General features: G+C 38.5%; 3 protein-coding genes across 5 annotated transcripts in view; 2 read left to right on the top strand and 1 right to left on the bottom strand.

Annotated features, from left to right (window-relative positions):
• The window catches only part of LOC133850519 (uncharacterized), an 85701-nt gene that overhangs the window by 65794 nt on the left and 2549 nt on the right, over positions 1–17358 (top strand). The gene's annotated exons all lie outside the window — the stretch shown is intronic.
• Positions 1735–4247, top strand: LOC133849117 (protein escargot). The gene has a single exon (XM_062285007.1). The coding sequence runs from the start codon at positions 2391–2393 to the stop codon at positions 3969–3971; it is 1581 nt and encodes a 526-aa protein (XP_062140991.1). The 5' UTR covers positions 1735–2390; the 3' UTR covers positions 3972–4247.
• LOC133850546 (uncharacterized) lies at positions 11305–15356 on the bottom strand. 3 transcript variants are annotated; one of them, XM_062286671.1, is made up of 4 exons: positions 15101–15354; positions 14914–15046; positions 14653–14859; positions 11305–11413 (listed from the first exon to the last, which is right to left on the bottom strand). In XM_062286671.1, exons 1-3 carry the CDS (start codon positions 15236–15238, stop codon positions 14675–14677), a joined length of 456 nt encoding a protein of 151 aa, XP_062142655.1. In that variant the 5' UTR covers positions 15239–15354; the 3' UTR covers positions 11305–11413; positions 14653–14674. The 3 variants fall into 3 exon arrangements, 2 of the variants coding, with proteins under 2 accessions (XP_062142655.1, XP_062142654.1); XR_009895649.1 differs by lacking the exon at positions 11305–11413 and adding an exon at positions 14412–14544 and having other exon boundaries at positions 14914–15041; positions 15101–15356; XM_062286670.1 differs by lacking the exon at positions 11305–11413 and adding an exon at positions 14412–14544 and having other exon boundaries at positions 15101–15350.

Genomic DNA, 17358 nt, shown 5'->3' with positions numbered 1-17358 from the left:
AAGGGCATGCGGGAATGTAAATATATTAAATTATTTATTTGAAGCGGAAGAAATTGAAAATGAATAATGTCATGAAATTATGGCCTTATATTTATAAGCTTTTTACTGTTGGTTTTTGAGAAAGGGAATAAGATATTTTAAGAATTAACATTCTTGCTAAATAACCTAACTATTTAAGTGAAGTGAAGACACTCTAATAATTAGGTCTTTGAGGAAGGGAATAACATATTTTAAATAATAACATGCCTGGTAAATAATTTAATTATTAAGTTATGTTCACTTCATTTTAACAATAAAGGGATTGATCAAGCTACTATTTAAGGGATAGGATAAGGAAAATCTTATTCCCTTCAGCATTCCTAGAGTAGAATTCTTCACTTGATAGTTTTTTACTACAAGAGTTTCAAATTTGAGGTTAGTTCAATTTTACACAACATTTTCAATAGTAAAAATCAAATGCTACAGGAACATTTTCGAATTCAAATGTTAACTAATTAACTTGCACCTGTGGGTGGTCGACTGGTCCTTAGACATAGACTACAACTCAGAAAATTAGCTAACAAGATCATTAAATCTTTGTTAAACCGTCTTTCGAGCGTCGTCTTCGTCTGCTGGCTGCCCAACAACAACGATGACGACGACGAGGAACACACATTAGAGCTGAAAACGCGGACTCGACTTGGACGACGACGGAGCGATAAGATAACTGAATGCAGTCTTAAAGGTCTCTCTTTTTTGCTTACCTGGCAACACACAGTACGTGGTCAGTTGACTCTGGACGTTGCACATGTTTATCTATTAATTTATGCTGGTGGTTTTGTGGATTTGGGCCGCAGCAGATAGCGTCTTAGGAGTAAACGTGGCTTTCTGGGAATCTGCAAACTGCACAGCAGTGGGCTGTGCATTTGATAAGCGGGCTAATTAAGTTAAATGTGCGCTTGTGTGTGGTCACAACAACAGTTCCAAGAAGCAAATGCGCAATTCTAGCAGGTTCTAAACCTATTTGCCCATCTCTGATTTATGGCTCATCACTAGCTTTGACACCTTTTTTTATCAAACAACACAACACTGAAAGTGTTTGTAGTTTTAGTGTTGTGGCAGCCACTTGAGATGCATGTTTCTTTTAATTGTGCGCACATGGCGCATGCGTGTGGCCAGAGTGTCTAAATTTAGATTTCGTTTGTGGGTTAACCCTTGTTGTGCCCGCAGTCAATCAACAGGCGGCACTTTGGGTCTGTCTATTTCTGGTGGGGGTTCGAATTTAAGAGCGCGCGACGCCAACTGAAACAAAGTGGAAACGAAACAAACAAAAGAGAAAAGCGACCGCTAAGAGAACATCATTTACGTTAAGCTGTTGTTGTTTGTCTCTTTGCGTAGAGTTTTATTGCCCCCAGCTGCAGTCCTTTGACAAATTGCGAGCTCATTATGAATTTCCAAGTGTTGTTACCTGCGCTCAGTCAAGTCATTAAACATTATTACCTGGCAACCCTAAAGCGCAGGCAACTGTTTTATGACGCTATAATCCAACACTAGTTGTTAAGTTTGACATTCGCCAAAAAGCAAATGCAAATTGCCATTCACAGCGTGGTTTAGCACGTGCAACTGCAAATTGGCATTCACAGTTGTTGAAAAATCTGCAGCGTAATTTAGCACGTGCTAAGAAAAAGTGTCGCAAGTTTGCAAAGTTCTTCGCTTTGTGCATATTAAGAGTGCAGTTTAAAGCATTATCAATTCAATTTGTGCGTAAGAGCGCATTGATCTTGTTGGCGCTCTCTTAGGCAGCCGCGTTGGAGCCTCCACACTGAGGCAAACATAACGGCACTTCGTTGGCACAGCGGCGTTAGCGATTGGTGCAAGTGTACGCGCTCCACAGTACATAAAACATACATAAACGAGCGAGAACCGGTTTCAACGCGAGTCGCTGCGATTGGCCGCAGCAGCCAAAGCAAAACACACGCTATCAACAGCTAAGCACACACACACACAAAGACACCCCTGCCAGGTACAAGGGAGCATTGGCTGCTGCAGGTAAATTGCCTACGCTCTCGCGCGCTCTCTCATCGCACGCTCTCTTGGACTCACGCTCTCTCTCTCTCGGTCTGCGCGCTGCGCTGAGCGGCTATAAAAGCGCGCTGCCAGCGACGTCTTGTTTCAGTTCTTCTCTTTCGTTCATTGCAACAGCTACACAAAACATACACACACACAGAGCACTGCACTGCACACAGCCACAGCGCAAAGTCAGTTGAGTTTTTCGTTCAGTTTCGTCAAGATTTTTGTATGTGCGCAACGCGATGTTTATGTGAAGACAATAAAAAAACACAAGACCACAAAAGAACAGTTCAATTGAAGTTTATAAAGTGACAATAAAAATAATAAAAAAAACAGACAAAATGCATACCGTGGAGCATATGCTAGTGGAAAAAAACTACAGCAAGTGTCCTTTGAAGAAGCGGCCGGTCAACTATCAGTTTGAAGCCGAGCCCGAGGATTTGTGTTTGAAGAAAAGCAGCCATGAGTCGACCACAACAACAACTACAACAGCTTCAGTGGAAGCAGCAACAACAGCGACAAAAGTAACAGCTTCCTCCGAGGAGGAGCTGATCAATGTGAGCGATTGCTGCGAGGACGAAGGCGTCGATGTCGATCACACCGACGACGACGACGAGCACATGGACATCGAGCCCGAGGACGATGAGGATGATGATGATGTTGATTGCGTGAATGTGGAAGCCGATCCCAAACAGACACAAGCTGCCGCCTTGGCCGCTGCTGCCGCTGTGGCAGCTGCCTCCGCTGCGGCTGCTGCAGCCGCCTCGGTTGTGGTGCCCACACCCACATACCCCAAGTATGGCCTACAGCCATGGAACTTCCACATGTCGCCCTACACCGCCGAATTCTATCGCACCATCAATCAGCCACATCTTGCCGCAGCCGCTGCTGTGGCAGCTCCACTGCGCGCTGAGCTTTTGTCGCCCAGCTCACCCTCGGATTCGTTGGGATCACTGTCGCCGCCACCACATCACTATCTGCATGGACGCGCCAGCTCGGTGTCGCCACCAATGCGCTCCGAGATGATCCATCGTCCGCAGCTCGGACGCCAGCAGCAGCAGCAAAGTTTTCTGCCTTATCCCTCGTATCCGGCTGCCTACAGCGCCTTGGGTTATGCACATCATCAGACGCTGCATCCGCAACACCCGCAGCCACAGCATCATCATCATCACGCCCCCATTTCACCTGCCTACTCCGAGAGCTCTTACTATTCCATGCGCAGTCTGACACCCGAATCAGCGGCCAGCTGCTGTTCGGTGCCCGAGGATCTGTCGCTGAAGCACAAGCAAGCCTCGACGCTGCCACAGCCCGAGGTCTCCAGCACAGCGTCAGCAGCAACCAGCTCCACCTCCTCCTCATCTTCGTCATCGACAACTGGCTCGCCCAGCAAGAAGGACAAAACGTCGCCGCCTCGCTATCAATGTCCCGACTGCCAGAAATCCTATTCCACCTTCTCCGGCCTCACAAAGCATCAGCAGTTCCATTGCCCCGCCGCCGAGGGGAATCAGGTGAAAAAGTCCTTCAGCTGCAAGGATTGCGACAAGACGTACGTCTCCCTCGGAGCACTCAAGATGCACATACGCACCCACACACTGCCCTGCAAGTGCAACATGTGTGGCAAGGCGTTCTCCCGACCGTGGCTGTTGCAAGGACACATTCGCACCCACACGGGGGAGAAACCCTTCAGTTGCCAGCACTGTCATCGCGCCTTTGCGGATCGCAGCAATCTGCGAGCTCATCTCCAGACGCACTCGGACATCAAGAAGTATTCGTGTGGCAATTGCTCAAAAACCTTTTCGCGCATGTCGCTGCTCACGAAGCACAACGAGGGCGGCTGTCCCGGTGGCAGCTCCAGTTCCAGTTCCAGCTCTGGTCCTGGCTCCAACTCTGAGCTATCCTATGGCGGTTATGCTGAGCCTTAGGCTCCATCATATCATCGCCGCCAACAAAAAAAAATGAAAACAAGTTGTACACAAGCCATGTTCCACCAAAAATTAGTTCCTAGCTCGAGAGTAAGCGTTTAAACGGCAGCTCCAAGACAACAAAAAAATGAAAAGAAAAAACCCCGGACACACACACGCACACACACTTAAAACATACCCAGTGAAGGATTTATATTTTAATTTGTATATTTCGCATAATTTTTCTTATTTTCTAGTCAACATTTTCTTTGAAAGAGAAAATTAAAACAAAACAAATGAATTGTTAATTTTCCTTAATTTTCATCAACAACTTTGAATTGAATATTATTTAAATTTAAACATATTTTGCGCGTGTGTGTGTGTGTGTCGCAATCCTAAGCCGAACTATTGTAAAGTATTTGCAAGTGTCCTGTACATAATGTATTACGCCCCGGCGTCTAACTCTAGAGTCTCTAAAGAGCAACAACACACACTCTCTCTATATCTCTTGTAACTTTAAATTTAGCTATAGAACAGAGAAATCTTCTATATCATACACATAAAATTATATATATATATATATATATATTTGTATCTCCTTTTATCATAGTATTTTAGATTGTAATGTTCGCTCTCTCTATACACTATATATATAATATGTATTTTTGATAAACTTTTGCATACATTGAAAATGTTCTATACTTATAAATTTTTGATATGAAAATGTTTTATAATTTTAAGTAATTTATTATAAACGGCAGCCAAGAAGAAAACAGCAACAACAAAGCCGAAACAAATACAAAAACACTGAAAAAAAAAAACATAAAAAACAATTCTATTCATTTACATTTGAAATTCACAGCAAGATCGGCGAACAACATTTAAAATGCAAAGTTGAATCCAATGGGAAAAATTTGTGAGAATTCTTGGATGAATTTGAAAGCAGACTCTTAGGCTAGAAGACTTGTGATATGATGAAGTTGGAACTCAATACTTTTTATTAAGGATAAACTTCGATTTTAGGATCTAATGAATGAGCAATAAATTCTTAGCAAGAAATTTTGAATATATTTCAAATTAAATATTTATTGAGGCAAGTTAAAATTTAAATATTTAAATGCACTTCATTAGATTTTAAAATTAAAAGATTTTATATATCTATAAAGCACTTAATAGGAAAAATCAATTTAAAGTTTAACGAATTTGTTATTTAAATTTTTGTAGTTCTGAAGTTTAGCTTTTTCGTCAATTTTGAAGAGAAATATGCAAAGAAATTTTTAATGTGTTTCAAATTAAATATTTATTAAGAGGCAAGTAAAAATGCAAATATTTAAATGAATTTTATTTGTTTTTAAAATTAAAGAAGATACTACATCTTTAAAGCATTTAATAGAAGAAACCCTATTTAAAATTTAACAAATTTCTTATTAACATTTTTATAGCTCTGAAGTTTTGTTTATTCGTAAATTTAGAATTAAGAATTTAAATTTTTTTCGTAGTGAAATATGCAAACAAATCTTTAATACATATTTATTTGGTGACTACTAAGAATTGAAATATTTAAGTGAATTTCAATTGATTATAAAAATGAGAATCATCTAATAGGAAATGGGAAACCTTTTCCTAATGGAATCCATCGTCACATTGGATTTGCGCCCTTTCAATTGGAATTGAAAGTTGATCGCGATTGTTTGGTTGGTTCGATCGTCTTCTCCTCAATGAACTGTCAAGCGATTTACAACCAAGTTTACTTTTTGGGTCATGCTCCTCTTTCGTAAGCTTCATACGGATTTCAAATAAATATAAACAATCCGGCGATCCATCGCTCGATCGATCGATCGATCGGTAACGAAGCTTGCTCAGAGTCAATCAGCCAATCGCGACATTTTATTGCCTTCGCCAAGAGATTCAAACATTCAACGTTTGTTTACTGTTGTTGTTGTTGCTGCTATGATTTTTTTATATGCAACGCGGCTCATAAATTATATTTAAATTTCAGTGCACGTACTCAAGCGTACAATGTGAGCGTGATTGGATGAAGAGTGCTGGAGAGTTGCGAAGGGGAATGAATAGTATGGCAGGCAGGCAGGTAGTCACAAAATGGCAGTCACTAAATCAAATCGAAGCACACTCAAACACACATGGTTCAATAGTTAGAGAGAGAGAGAGCTCCATCAACGTCTTATTAAACATAAACATTTTTTAATGAAAAAGATCAACACAAAATACGCAGATATATTACATTTCTTCATACGCGAAAAAGCAGCAAATCTAAAACGATCCCACCCGATCCCCATTCCCATCCCCATCTCATTCCCATCTTGCGATCCCGATCCAGAGCCATTGATGCGGAAAGAAAAATCAAAAGACGACGCGTCGCTCCACAGGCGACACTATTTCGGTTAAGTAACAACAACTACGGCAGGTCGAAGCATTTAATACCCTAACTATTGCAGATAAATAACTCCATGAACTTATCTATGTCTTCATTATGAACTTTTTAAGTGAATATATGATTAAGTGAAATTACAGAATGAACTTATCTATGTATTTCTTGTGGATTCGTATTCTTTTTAAATCAGAATGACGATTACTAGAATTTTAAATTCTTTTCAAAGATTTCTCATTTGTGAATTTTTATTCTTTTCCTTCATAATTCCTTTCTTAGTGATTTCTAATTTAATTTTTTTGTATAATACTAGTATGCTTAAACAGACAATTGTTGTAAAGTTATCCAATTACTACTTCTTAAAAGAAATAATATTTTCTTAACTTTTCATCATATTTAAATAAAAATGTCGTTAAATAAGATTCTAATTCCTTGTGAGAGTTTTTTAAAATAATGTTTTGAAAAGGAATCAAAATTCAGAGAATATTTAGAACATTTTCTTATTGGTACTCACTCATTAAGAGTAATAATCTTAGTATTTTAATGAGAGAATTTAAAATGTTGCCACAGCTTTTGAAAATTTATTTGTTAGATAGTTTTTGATTTATCATTCCTTATTTTATTGCATAAAATATATTTTTGCAAAACTGTTTGAAATCTTAAAATGTTTAGGAACTTTTTGTTCAAAGCTTTTGCAAAAGTAAAATTATTATTAACTATTATTTTTTAGAAATTTGATAATATTTTATATTAAACTTGTTTCTATAAAATATATTTTTATTATATTTCACAATTTTCTTTTTCAGCTTCTGGCTTTCTTCGTTTCAAGGTAATTATCTTACTAAATTGTTTTTGTTTTGTCAGGGTTAGTAGTAGAAGAAAATACTTTTTGGGAATACTTTTTAATAATTAAGTAACTAAAGCTTTGCTTTAAACGCTTTCAATTTCCGTATTGTTTATGCTAAGCTCGCATATTTTAGTAATCTCCGAATTGCAACTACCTTAAACAGTTAGAGTATAAAATATGGGTGCGTTCTCTACTACGAAGCAAACTCATTATCGAGATCAATTGATCGCCCAGGCGGAGACCAGGTTAGGCCCATGCCTCATATGTGTGTGTGTGTGTGGATCACTTCCCCATCCCAGCCCCAACAAACCCTCTTTGCTGCCCTCCCAAACGAAAACCCAAAAGGTAAACAAACGACTGAGACTCGAACTACGACAATTGTTGCCAAATTAGATCATCAGCAGGCAGCAGCAGCGGCAGCCACAACAACCAGTCTGGATAGTCAAGTCTCCAAGCCTGACTTCAGCTCCTACTCCAAAGTGCAACTCCAGGCAACGGCTCACGTGTGCTGTATAGAGAGATGGCAGCTCAGCGATCGTTGAGCAAAAACTCGACGTAAATATATGAAATTAATATGCACGCATTTCGTGGCTCGCCTCCGACAGTAGAGTTTCTCTCTCTCTCTCCCTCTCTTCTTGCCCCTCGCTTTCCGTTTGGTACGCTAGTGCAACACTCAGGTTACCAGAGGAAGCTGGGATGGGGAAGGGGAAAGGGAAGAGATCAACTGGCAAGCTGATCGTGCTGCTGCTTTCTTGCACAAACAATTTGCAAACGATTTCTAATAAGCGTCTTAAATTGTAACAAAATAGACGCGCATTTAGGGCCTTTTGTGGCTGGCAAACTGGCGATAACAAAGACCCAACAACGGCTATAAAAAATAGTCGAAAACATGGCCAACAGAGGGTATCAAAAGGTGGCCATCCTCCCCCCGGTTTATGCCCTGCTTGTTAGCTCGTTCGTTGCCCGTTGTTCGCTTTGTGTGCGCCAAATTTCGCGCTTGATCGGTGAATTTTCTGACTTGGCCAATTGGCAGTGGAGTTTGGTCAATGATGATTTTTGGCTGTTCACAGTGATAGCTGAAGGATGGCTCAAGTTTATGATTGATCAGCTATGCAATTTACGAAGTTTAGGGCGAAGAAGGGGGCGTGGCAAGGTTTCAAAGCATGGAAATCTGCTTAAATGACAATACTTTAATGTAGCCAAATTTGGTAGCTGTAGCTTGTAAAGTTTTTGAGATCTAGGTGTTTTTATCTATGGACAGACAGAACGACGGATTTTTTTTTAATAAGGCGCTACTTTACTAAGTAGCATTGCTCTAATTTCTGGGCTTCTGTTCCCGAATGTCAGCTCCAGCTCCAGTTAAAGCTGCAGCTCCAATTCCAGCTCCAACTTCAGTTGCAACTCCAATCCAAGCTTTAGCTCCAGCTCCTCAAGTCGGAGCGATCGCGCAAAAAAGCACACTTCGTCGTGACAAACAAAATGCTCACGTTTATCGCAGACAAAAGATCTCAATTTTTACGCTAAATTTCATTCGTTTTTTTTTTACTTCGCTGTCTCTGCTGTTTGGTTTTTTGTCCCTCTTTCAGTTGGGGGCTGCCTCATTTGGGCTGGATCTCTGCTCTACTCCACTCTGCTCTGGTTCGGTTTGTTTTGTAGGGTGTCCCGGCTGCTGGGGTGCTTGTTGGGGGCAGTCTTTTGTTTGTTGGAAAGTTTGCTTCTTTTTCTCATTTTGTGCAGTTTCAGTTTTTGGCTCGTTAAAAAAAATTTGAAATTCGAAAAAAAGCGAAATGACAAAAACAAGATGAGAGGCAGGGAAGAGAGGGCTAAAGAGGGGGCAGTTAGTCAATTGTTGTTGTTTAATCTTTGCATATTCATAAAGCGCAATCTGTTTACCATTTTGTTGTCGTTGTCTTTTGACTTTTCGCTGCTTTATTATGGCCCCAAAAAATCGGTTGTCGTCAGGCTTATCAGTGAAGTGGACAGTGAGGGAGAAAGGAAAGAGGGGAAGCCAGCTGCAATTGCAAAACATCAGCAAAAGCGATATTAACTTATTGCTAAACTGCTTTTGTTTGCAGAGGTTTCCAGCAAGAATTGCAGCTGATGGCAATCTGGTAGTTAGAGAGAGAAAGAAAGAAAGAAAGAGAGAGAGCGAACTGTGGGCCAAGTGCATTTCACACAAAACGTGCAAATAATAACACCATCTCCATCAGCATCTAATGATCTACGCCATGCTGTAGTTGTTGTTGTTGTTGTCCCACTCACGCACACACACACACACACATACAACAAAACTTGCAAGACAATAAAACGCGTTAACTGCTGTTTGTTGTTTGCCTGCACAATTGTTGGCTGCGAGCCAAGTTTTGTTTTGTTTCCTCTCTCTCCCCTTTGACTTAACTTAGCCAATGCCAATATTGCACGCTACGCAGCCAAAGCAGCTAACTAATTGGCGAAACAGCAGCAACAACAATAACAACAACAATGGCTAAGCCGCCAACTAGCCATAGCTAAAGCTAAAGCTAAAGCCAAAGCAGGTTGCCTATGTATTAGTGTGCATGAAGATGATATCGTGTTGTCGTTCAGCTCACGCACTAGCCATTACACTAGCTCTCTCTCTCTCGCTCTCTCTGTTGCTCACTCGCTCTTTGCATGCTCTCTCTCGCTAACTTTGCGTTTGGCCAACCAAAGCGAGGCGCGCTCGCTTCCCCCACACAAAAAAAAACACTTGCTTGTGTTGTTGGCTTGGCTACTCTATGCTTAAAAGCCTCAACAATTTGTCGTGTTGAGCGTGACGTCTGAATAACTTAACTAATTAATATTATGAATAATATGCAAATTGTTCTACTTAAATTCTCAATTTGTTTTACAAACATGTTGCGTATTCAAATATAATTAGTCGGATATTTAATTAACCAAGACGTAGAATTATATAAAATGTTGAGAATTTATACAAATTTAGCTCAAAGAGTAGAGCTAAGCAATTTAAATAAAATATGAACAAAAACTTAAATAAATTTATTCAATAACTTAATCAAATATTTCTCAATAGTAGTGAAACTATTTCACCTTTCTAGCTGATCTTTTAAAACAAGTTGTTTTAAACAAGTAGAAGGTTAAGTTAGGAAACTTAGAAGGCTACAATTTTAGATAGCCTAAGACTGAAATTATTTCTATTAATTATCAAATCTTGTTTTTTTTTTTCTGACAAACGGTTTCTCTTGGCAGACTGAGTTAAGAAGCATCCATCAACACATTGTCAAAATGGTAAGAGTTGAAAGGTAGGAAATTCTTATATCTCCTAACCAGAATGCGTTCTAGCAGTCTAGTTAATTTTCAAACTATGTTTTTTGACTGTCCGACTGATTCACCAAACTACCAAACGACAGCCAAAGTAATAAGAGTTAGAAGGCTGCAGTTTTTACAGAACTTAAATAATATAAGAATCTTTTCAAAAAATAGTCGTCAACATTATTAGGACAATTGAAAGACTGATTTATTTAAGAAAATATTATCAAGGATCAATACAAAAATAGTTGTAGGTTATGCTGATTGATTGATTTTTTTAAGTAAGTACTATCGATGTACAGCCGGAATGGTAAGAGCTATTGTAGAAGGCTATTTTGCAGTATGACAGAAGTACATTCCTTTTTGTTACTTGATTGCTGGCACATTGTTTTTGTTAAATGAAACAAAGAGATAAGAAACCAGCAAAAACCTAGTTAGATTTGGTTTGTTTTTCTGTTGATTTTTATATTTTTGCAAAACTAAGATTTAATTTTATGTTGGTACTTTTCTTTATGCCAAAGAACTGCGTAGCTGACCTTACATTATTATTAATTATTATGTAAATAAGGAGCATTCTCATTATCAGCTAGAAATAGGTTTTATACTTTCCGTTATCCCCAAAAGAGCATTACACAGTCGACTTGCATTTGGATGTTTGCAACTTACAACACAAATTAGCGAAAATTGTCAAAACAAAATGCAGGAAATAAAGAAAAAGTGTTGTTGTCGTGCAGATGCTGTTGTAGTAGCTGTTTATTGTTGCACTTCGTGCGTTGCACATTTTGTGTTATCTATGAAACAATAAGATTTGTTTATGACAATAATTTAAGTTTTTATGCAGACACAAAACATGTTCTCGTCAATTGTTATCCCTGAGAGCGACACCCTAATCTCACATTTTTGGTCCCCACCTGGACGTGTCGCCAACTCTCACGGCAAAGTCTTGACCCCAAAAAAGAGAAGAGGAGGAGGAAAAAAACTCATTAAGAATCACAGCCTGCTTCTCAGGCTCGCAACTTTTGAGGTGCAGTGAACTCTCATAAAGAACACGACACATTTCAAATGGTATTCATATACATATATGAGAAAGATGCCGCTGCTCCATTTCCTACAGCTCAAATTACCGAAAAGAAAAAAACCGAAAGCAGGAAAAGAACCTGTTCATCGACATCGGATTTGTTGCCTTCCCTTCCTCCCTCACTCTCAAGCGTGGGCATGCATCTAGTTAACTACCTAAGCCAACTTCAGAAAATACATGTGAGTGCATATGCAAGCTGAGTCAGCAGGAGACGGAGGAGACAGGAGACGAAGATGCTGACAAGAGCAAATCAACGTTCGACGGGGTCATGGGAAAATTTCCTGTAGAATCGGAAGTGAAACCGTTGCAGGATATGCTCTGAGCGTGTTTATTTATAACTAATGCCATTCGCTGTCTCATATTTATGTTAATTTTGTCAAACATAACAGAGAATTTTGATTAATGCAACGCACCTTGGACAGCTGCGAGACTTTTGAGTAGAGGAGAGAAGAAGAAACATCTCTGTGGATACTTCTTGACACTCATTCGACTGGGGAGGCCACTTAAAATATTTGCTAGCAAACGTAACACACACAACGGCAACGGGCACATGTCCAAATTGATGCCCTGGGGCATTGCTTTTGCTTTGGCCATAGCCAAAAATGGTCTCATTTGCGAACGCTAAATTCAAATTGTTATGATCCGTAAATGTCAAAAAATTGTAACCGAACTTTGTCTTTTGCAATTCAAAAGTAACAACTGGAACTCCCCCTTCTTCTTCTGTTCCGATGATTCATGCCACATGGCGGGGGGGCACTTGTTGTTTCTGTTGTTGTTGCTGTTGCTGTTCGGTGTATTCAAGGTCCATTATCCAAGTGCGGACCATAAATAACGCCAGCTCAGCTCAGCCCATAGGCTCTAAGACACCAACTTCAATTCGAACTCTAACTCATGGGTTTCTCTTTGTGTGCTGCTTCTGGAACTTTCTTCTTCGATCAAATGAAATGCTCCTTAAGCTTAATTGTCTCTCTTTTTCATCTTCTTTGCTACTCTTCTCCCCCATCTCTTCGCTTTTTTTTTTTGCTTCAATTTTTTACTCATTTAGCAAAGCTGAGGGCGGGGTTGCGGTCATTTGCCCAAAGAGATATTCAAATGCTATCAAAATATGTTCGCTATTTGTTACTGCTGCCGCACAGTGTGGCGAAATGCATTTATTTTAAGTAATTGACTTTATTTATTACTTATCTGAAATTTTAAATAGCTTCTTAGGCAAAATAAAAATAAAAGTTAAAGCTAACGAGAGAAATTTAAATTTTCGCAAAATAAAATAATTAAAAAAAATGAGTGGTAAGTAATCTCATCTATGAGAAGTATGGGTAATTCTCTGGCGAAAATATCGTGTAACATTATCTAAAGTGAAAAAAAACATATACCAAAACTTTTATTATTTTGGGTAAAGATAAATCATTTAGGTTTTGATTAGATTTTAAATTAGAGTTATGAATGATTTTGGAATTATTTTTCTGCTTAAAGATAATAGCAAAAATCATCGAATTCCATTTTATATGTTTTATCTTAAAACAGAAAAAGTTCCTTAAATCAATCCTATCTCTTAATATATAATAAGACTAATCCAGAGCTATAAGAATAACTTGTAGTTATTTTTAAAATTATTATCAAAAACAAATTGAGCCATATTCCCATATTTTTCTTGAATATGATTATTTATAGTACTATTTATTTCTAAAATATAGAGTTATAGAACTTTTTAAAAGATTTTAGTTCTACGATATTAAAAATGTATTTTAGTAAAGTTTAATTACTACTAATATATATTGCAAAGATTGTTGTTGATACAAATTTCTTAGTTTACAATATATTTTTTAATATGTAAAGTGTTAATTACAAGCATTTTTCATTGCCCTTGCCCCACTGTGCATCGTGCAAATAGCTTCAATATTTACACTGGCTTTGGCTTCATTTCAATCAAGAACAATAAAGAAAAGGAGGCAAATGATAGAAGAGCAGTTAAAGAAGAAGTAGGAAAGAAACAAAAAAACCGGGGGCAAAGTATTCGACATTTATTTTAAATATTATTTTTTCCAAAGACGTGAAATTGGTTTGTCGATTGTTTATGCATTTTGTAGTCGCACTTGGCCAGAAAAGAAATGCCAGAAGAGTGGACGACAAATAGGCGGGCACATTTCAAATGGTGAGGTGAATAGAATTCTGGTCCGAAAAGCGGCACTCCATCATTATAAACAATAATAGAGACCATAACAAACGCTTGGACTTCAAACTCCAAACCGAGAGAAAAAAAGAAGTGAGCGCGAGCCAAAAGACAAGAGGGCAAAAGAGGTGGAAGCATGGAGAAGGAGAAGCAGAAGAGGGAGGCGGGGGGCGGGAGGGCACATCAAAAAGCGATTTCATTTACTGTGCACCCGTTGGCCATTTGACGTGAATGTGAATCAATGTCGAAGGCAGCCGAAAACTGAAAACTCAAAATGATTTGAATTGTCTTTGCCGATGCAGCTGTTGTTGTCGTTGTTGTTGTTGGTGTTGTTTTGGGCCACGCACCCCCGCCAACAACAACAAATATAAGTTGGCCAAGATTGTAGTTGGCAGCTGCCGCAGTCGCTTTCCATCGCTGCACATCGTTATGGCCCCGTTGTCATAATCAAAAGCGTTATCTGGTAGCTAACAGCCGCATAATTTCAAGTGCCTCTCGAATGAACCGAACTCCAAGTGGATTTGCGGTTGCCTGGCTGAGAAATCAACACGTTCCACGTCTTCTTCGCAGCTCTCAGTCTCTCAGTGTGGATGGTAATTACGAGCTGACTCCGAAATGAAGCAGCGTTGAAAAAAGTTGAACCTCTGCTGCTGTTTTGTAGAAGAGACTCTCTAGCGCATATATGTATGTGTATAATGACAATAAAGAAATTATAACAATAATAAACTAATGGTGGAAAAAATGGTATGCGCCGAGAGACTTTCGCCTTTTGTGGCATATCCGATTACCTGCAACAGAGCAACTGCGCAGCCCTCTGGCCATTGCCTTGAACGATAGAAAGATGGAAAGAAAGAAAGACAGACAGACAGATACTCATACTGACTCTTTTGGTTAAGAGGAGTGGAAAGGGGGGTGAGAGACAGATCAGATTACCTGTTGCTACTGTTGCTTTGCATTAGGTTGCAGTGTGTCTAGTGATTTTTACAACTCGATCTTCAGATTTCATCGATGGATTATAGCTATGCGGATTTTTCTGCAAGTTCCGGGATTGTATATACGCCAAATCTCTCATATAATCCTCCACGTAGCCTAGTTCATCGTAATACGAATTGATCATCATTAGTGAATACGTAATTAAATCTGAAATAAACAAAACTTATGCCAATCAAAATTCTAGAATTAAAAACAACTTACACAAGGATAACACCAAGAGAATCAACCATTTAAGACTGTTCAGCACAGCGCTTAGATAGAAATAATATCCAACATTGAAAATAAAACTAAGCGGTACAAGAATTTGCCAAATTAACAGCATCTGACGACTTCGCTAAAAATGTACAATTATTAGTTTTGAAATTTGGGTTTAATATTAAAAACTCACCTGATACAAACCGTAACTCACAAAGAGAAACGAAAAGAATTCGAAGAGCCTTTCGATGGCCGCCAAGATTGCAATCCAATTGGACATATCAAAGTCAGCTACCATGGGCACATGCAAGCTGAATATGACAAAAATCATGCTCGTTATTGTCACCACAAAACATCCAGTGCGCAGCTCAAAGCGATTCAAAAAAAGTATCGAAAATCATGATGACTTTATACAAAGATGTATTGAATTGTTTTAGACAATTTAATGGAGATAATCTAGCTAGCTTAGATGATATAAAAGTGATTGAAATAAACTTCACATATGTGATGTTCTATAAAATAAAGTTATTAAAAAGATACGCAATGTATTACGCATATGTTTTCCACATTTTTGGTATGCATCAAAATTATCTATGATACATTTTTTAAACCTACCATATAGAAGGGTATTTTAGGATTGTGCTTCTATGCGATATTATTCAAATACTGAAATATATCAAAATCTATGTTTTTGATATATTGATAAAAACTATATACCATTGATGCAAAATATGACATTCCAAATATACCATAGAGTACAAAATATACTATCCAAAATATACCATGGACTGCACAATATACTATACGAAATATACAACAGACTGCAAAATATACTATTCAAAATATACCATAGACTGCAAAATTTACTATTGAAAATATACCGTAAACTGTAAAATATACTATTCAAAATATACCATCGAATGCAAAATATACTATTCAAAATATACCACAGACTTCAAAATATGATATTCAACATATACTATTATTCAAAAGATACCACAGACTGCAAAATATACTATCGAGTGCAAAATGTACTATTCAAAATATACCGTAGACAGCAAAATATACTATTCAAAATATACCATAGACTGCAACTACCACTTTATCAGTTAAAACAACTAAGACTCTTATTTAAGAAAGCGTTTTTCCCTCATACAAAAGTATTTCTTAAATAACTTCTATTCTAGAAATATGTGTGTTCATTTTGCCTTACCTCAAATGCACGCATTGAAGTTAATCCACCCAATTTGAGCATGTCATTTGAAGGGTATAATGAAATTTTGCACGTGAGGCGCGTGCAAAGGCGCAGCCTTTGTTGTTGTATTTGTTGTTGTTATTGTTGTGGCTGTAAGTTAAGCGTTGGGTTGGTTAAAATTTCACTTGGTGTTCATTTAAGGAAATGTCGAGAAATGTCCATTTTGGCAAACGGTTCGGCGCTATTTCCTTAAAAGATTTTTTCAACGCCATGGCAAATGGAATTGTGGGTGAAAAGTTCAAATGTCAGACTCAAGACTTTCAAACAAAAGGTAAAAGTTGTACAGAAAGAGAGAGACAGCAACAACAATAACAAATAAGAAACAAACAAATAAAAGCCGTAAAAGAATTGCCAATGATTTTTTATGCAAATCATAAATCAGGCATTGAGACATAGAAATGGAATAGAGATGGAAGCGAGCAAAGCGCAAAGTGATTGGAATGACAGAGCGTTTGACTGACTGAGTGACTGATTGACACATTGAGCAGACTCTCTGAATCATACGCCAAAAGATTTTGCACACTTTCCAGTTCCAGTTTTCAAGTTTTTGCAGTTATCCCGAAATAATTAACACAAAAGAAGCGTTCCGAGTCTGGGGCCGTTAATTAATTTTAACATGGTTTAATTTCATGCACGCACAAAAGAAATCTTCGGGTGGTATTTTTTTGGGGCCAGTGATCCATCTCAACCGAGTTCCATCTTCAACTTGAGATTGAGACCTGTTTTGCGGTTGACCTGGCATCATTAACACCCCAACTCCGATTCCAATTCCAATTCGAACTCCGATTCCGATGACGAACTCTCCGGCTTCAGCCATGCGGCAAGTGGGTTTCAATAGAAATTAGCAAATGTGTCGCATCATTAGCCACAAAGCCTTGGCTCGGAAGACTCTCAAATGCTGTTGCTGCTGCTGTGGCATCTTCTGCCCTTTCTTTCCCCTTCCCCTGTCTCTCGTTGTCATTCCATTTCGTTCGTTGTCTTATTTGCGGTTTTTGGCGCCGGATTAGCTTGAGGATGCGGGCACAATAATGTTGTTGTTTATTTATTTCAAACTTGTTGTCTATCTGCATAAAATTTCACCTGAAGCCGTTTATTTTTGGTCTCTCTCTCTGTTATATAACTCTATTTGGGTTGGGTAGGTGTTAGCGATTGATCGTCAATGATTTATTGAGTTATGACAGTGGGTTAAGTTGTGT

This window comes from Drosophila sulfurigaster, chromosome 2L (genome assembly GCF_023558435.1).
Source record: "Drosophila sulfurigaster albostrigata strain 15112-1811.04 chromosome 2L, ASM2355843v2, whole genome shotgun sequence".
In the NCBI taxonomy this organism is placed as follows: Eukaryota; Metazoa; Arthropoda; class Insecta; order Diptera; family Drosophilidae; genus Drosophila; species Drosophila sulfurigaster.
This window is presented reverse-complemented; position numbering and strand designations above follow the sequence as displayed.